General features: G+C 34.6%; 1 protein-coding gene across 1 annotated transcript; it reads right to left on the bottom strand.

The window, feature by feature from the left end:
* Nucleotides 1-902: 902 nt before the first annotated feature.
* On the bottom strand, nucleotides 903-3,773 carry LOC113776982 (replication protein A 70 kDa DNA-binding subunit B-like). The gene is made up of 10 exons (XM_027322034.1): nucleotides 3,747-3,773; nucleotides 2,616-2,739; nucleotides 2,438-2,525; nucleotides 2,230-2,354; nucleotides 2,058-2,136; nucleotides 1,833-1,965; nucleotides 1,582-1,739; nucleotides 1,375-1,495; nucleotides 1,229-1,279; nucleotides 903-1,181 (listed from the first exon to the last, which is right to left on the bottom strand). Exons 1-10 carry the CDS (start codon nucleotides 3,771-3,773, stop codon nucleotides 903-905), a joined length of 1,185 nt encoding a protein of 394 aa, XP_027177835.1.
* Between the last annotated feature and the right edge of the window lie 850 nt (nucleotides 3,774-4,623).

Genomic DNA, 4,623 nt, shown 5'->3' with positions numbered 1-4,623 from the left:
AAGGGGACAACGTACAGAAGCAAAAGATATCTAGGGCTTTAGTTTTAGTTTCTTAGTTTTAGTTCTAGTTTTCTTTCTTTGAACTGGCCTCTGACACACGCCAGGTATTCGACAATATTCCCCAACGGGGAGATTTTCTCATGAGGCGTGGTTAAGCTTTTCTAGTCAAGGGGACAACTGACGATTTGGTTCGACAATTACTGTGAGATCGAACCTGTTTTAATTATTTTCTTCATTTATTGGTATTTATATGTTCCTTGATTTTAATTGCTATGGCCTTGTGTATGATTGATTAGTGCGCAATAATTAATTATTCATATAGGCTATTTTTGCTAAATAGGGGTAATTGAATCCGTAATTGTTCGTTATCTCTACCTCAGTAGCAACTGGCGTAATTGGGTTTATGTCAGGGGAGCATATGATCTAATTTAAACAAACCCTCGTAGCGTGTTTGTTGGTTAGGATTGGGCCTTTCTAATTATTAATGCAATCTAGAAATGAAATCCTACGGTCGTACCTAGGGTTATTTTTGGGTTAGAGAAATAGCTAACGGTCGTACCTTAGCTATCGAGAAATTAAGGAAGGGTTGGTTGTTTATCGCGTGCATGACAACTATAACTAATCTATTGCTAAATGTTGGAATTACTTCTGCATCAATGATCAGTGCATGAACCATTTCTGATATGTACCCTTGGCTAGAGTTTCCCCAATCATTTCTTTTAATTAATTATTTTCTGCAGTTAATTTATTTAGTTAGCATTTAATCCAAAACCCCCCATACTTTGGACTCTAGAAGAAACAAATTATCCCCAGTCCCTGTGGATTCGACCCTACTCACCGCTATATACAAAATCTGTATTTTTCTCGAGTAGGTATTTATTATTGCACAGGTTCGGCACCTGTCATGTGTCTGCTGGTAAATCTTCTGGAAACTCAAGGCTTCTTTTTGCTCCACTGGTTGTAGATGTCTGGCCTTCTTTGTAAGAATTGGCTCCAGCAATTTCTTCAAGTACCAACTTTGTGGTTGGTGTGAACATTTGATCCTTTGATGATGTTTCTGCATGCCTTGTTGATGAACTACCAAGTGCAGAAGAAACTTGAGTGTCTTCTGGAAGTGCTAGTGGAAGAGGACGGTGCGATAGTTCAGCTGCAGTGTAAGCCTTAATGACAGTATTCTTTCTCTGCAGTTGACCTTGGAAGGGAGTCTCAAGGATTTCAGAAAACAGACCACTGTGTACTTTTTCAAGGCATCATTAAGTTCAATATTTATTTCAAATCCCTGCACCAGAAAATTTTTTTAGTTAGGTTCAATGAATTCTTTTCTATGTATATTTGTATTTATGGCTGAATATAAGACAGAAAATTCATACTTACATCTTCTTGTGCTTGCTTAAGCTGCAGTGGAGTGAACTCAATCATTTTTTCAGCATCTTCTCCAGATATAATGCAATGTATTGAGCTCGAAGCATCAGTTATAATAATTGGAATGCGAGCCCTTTAATTGAGTGAAGGAATTAAGATTAATATATGGTAACAAATCCAAAGAATGTTTAATTTAGAAGCATAAGTTAATGATCTAACCTGAGTTCAACTTCACTTTGCTGTTTGCATGAAGGACAATGGATGATCCAGTCAATGTCAGCATTCACAATTTTGTGACAATTCACACAAGCAGTAGTCCAATATTTGATGAATCCATATGCAAGTTTGACAGTTCCTTGCACCCAAGCTGTCTTTTGCTGAGGCAAGCAACCATGAATGGTATTTGAATGTGAATTAGAGACAAAATAGTTATATTTAAGCAAAATTTTAAAATAACAAATGGCACTTACAATTGGAAATGATGCCTGAAAAGTGCTGATTGCTTTGATATCTTCTTCATTTGGAGGAGGAAGTAAACAGTTTGCATTATTGTATGTTTTAGCATCAAGTGAATTCTTGATTTCTTCCTCGTTCAAACTAAACCTGAATGATTATGTTTAGAGCACAAATTAAAAATTTACCAGCAAAATACGTTGATAATTTATGGAAAAAAATAAAAAGAAAACTATACTTACCATTGCCTGAAAGAGAGATCATCTGGGAGTGGAGGATTTATCAGAATTCCAGATGAATACCTTGTAGTGAATGACAAAGCTGTAAAAATGATGAAATGTTTTAGTAGTAGAACACATCAAGTACTTAGAAAACAAACAGTAAAGAAATCATAATGCATAATGAAAAGTTTACTATTGAAAGTGGTTACTTTAACACGGAGAGCTATGATTAGAGGGGCAGTGCTAATCGTGTCTGCTATTTTGCTCCCTTCATCATATTCAAATTCATTCCAGAGAGTCATAAGCATGAGTTTCTTCCTATCGAGTATAACAAAAAGCTGTAACTGCTATCATTAATCTAAAATAACTTAATAAAAAGGTAGTATTCAGGTTTGATTTACTCTTCATTGACTACTATAATGTCTCTAGAAGAAGAATCCAGATCTGTCTGTTTTACTGGTAATGCCTGAATCACAAAGCCTCTGATATCTGAAATAAAAGTATTGATGTGAATGCAAGCAATCAATAAAATATCAAATGATTGTCAAGTAAAGTAAAAAATAATGTAAGAAAAATTACTGCAAAGATTCTCTGAATCAGCATATTTGTGCAGATCAGAGAAGTTTGTCAGCTCAAATACGCAAGGCAACATAGGTGGCACTGGTTCAGCATAATTTTCAATCAAAGTCTTGTAGTTCAAAATCTAGGAGCATTCATAGGTCCCAACTCGGTATGTTAGGTCAGCAGGAACGACAATTGGATTAGAAACATAATATCTTTGATAAGGCTACAGAAATTTGCTGAAGACCTTGATGTGTTGTTCATAGGTCACAACAGAAACTTTTGCTCCCTGATTAGGATTAGGAAAAGTTAGTTTTATATATATATTATGAGTTATAGCCATAACTATCATGTTCATGGCTAACATCATATTTATCACACAGAGATTAAAATTATAGAAATGAATACTTTAATAGTTAGGTAAGTATTCACTTGCAATGAAACTATAATTCTGATATCAGTAGATGAAACTATAGTTTGTATAGATGAAAAGGTTAACTGCCATAAGTATGTCAATTGCTGCAGTTCATTAGTTCTCTGCAAATTTAGAGAATTAACATATTGCACTCCCACATGCTGTCTGCTACAGCTTGTCTTGATGACCAGCAGAAATATGCATTTTTTTCTCCCCTTAAGCTTTTACAATTCCATTATCTCTTTAGTGTGTGTGTCTTTTGTGAGATGTAATAAGCAATAATGTAACAGGGTAAACTGAAATTTGATATGTATATGTTTGTGATATACTCATAGGAAAGGTTTGTAATGCAAGAATAACTTCGTTATAAGGTCAAATTTTTCGGTATAAGTTTGAAAATTGACTTGTCATTCACTCTTTTGTTTTTGGTCTCATAGATTGAAAACATTGTTCTTTTTCTTTTGGAACAACAAGGCCTACTTGCTAGCCGGATAGAAAAACTTAATGAACAGCAAGATTCCCTTTAGGAGCAGCCTGATATAAGTAAGATATTAGAGCTCTAAATTCACTGATTACTATGTCAAAAGTGGTGCTAATCATCCCTATTCTCAGTTTCAGCAAGTTTTCAAGCATGTGGTAATGAAGAGGCAAATCATGAAATGTTCGTATAGAGAATCTGAAATGTTCTCATCTATGAATTTAATGAGCAGAAAGATAGGGAAGTATTTGCTTACCTCAATATCTGTGAGCAGAGAGCGCATAATTCGCCTAGATGAAACTTCACGAGTCAATTGATTGTGGCCTCTGTGAACAATGACAAGGGTTTATTTTACGTATTTTTAGTGTGTTTTATTAGTTAATTTTGGTTTGATTATTTAGTTTTATAACTAAAATAACTAAGGTTTTGGTAAAAAACTACATTTTATGTTAAAATGGCTAATATTGCATTTCTATTGATTTTAATAGTAAAAACTTCATTTTTATGCAGGAATGATGATTCAACCACCAAAGGATGTCAAGTGAAGTGAAAAATAGAGATTTGGTGATGAATTCAAAGTGGTAAAAAGAAAAATGAAGTGAAAAACGTTTAAGAAAGGAAATGCAAGTCAAGACAGTTTTGACACTCTTCAGTATTTCGACTATATATAGAGTTACACTGATCGGATTGAGGTGATCTTTATACCAATTTAAAGCTAAGAAAGAGATCTACATTTGGTATGAAGACATCAAAGTCCAATTCAGCCGTTTTCATAGTCCAAAAGTTGAAATACCGAAATTCAACTCAGCTGTCCAAAGTGGAAAACAGAGTTCCGACCAGTGTTTAGTATTTTGATCATATCTCAGTCTACAAAGCTCCGATTTGGATGATTCTTGAAGCATTGGAAAGCTAACTCAAAGGGCTACAACTTTGATGTTTTACACAAAAGCCAGTTCAGCATTTATGATAGAGAAAATCGCAGTTGAAGTAAGGAAAAAGTGAATACGCGAGTACACAAAACGTGACTTGTAACCGCGTTTTGTATAGGCGCGTTTTCTGGCCGCGATTCTACAATTTGCTCAGTCAATTCTCTTATGTTCAAACTACTTTCCAACTACAATCTGCAAGAGAAT

The sequence above is a fragment of the Coffea eugenioides genome, chromosome 7 (genome assembly GCF_003713205.1).
Source record: "Coffea eugenioides isolate CCC68of chromosome 7, Ceug_1.0, whole genome shotgun sequence".
Lineage (NCBI taxonomy): Eukaryota > Viridiplantae > Streptophyta > Magnoliopsida > Gentianales > Rubiaceae > Coffea > Coffea eugenioides.
The sequence above is the reverse complement of the archived record's forward strand: the minus strand, read 5'-3'. Positions and strand labels throughout refer to the sequence as shown.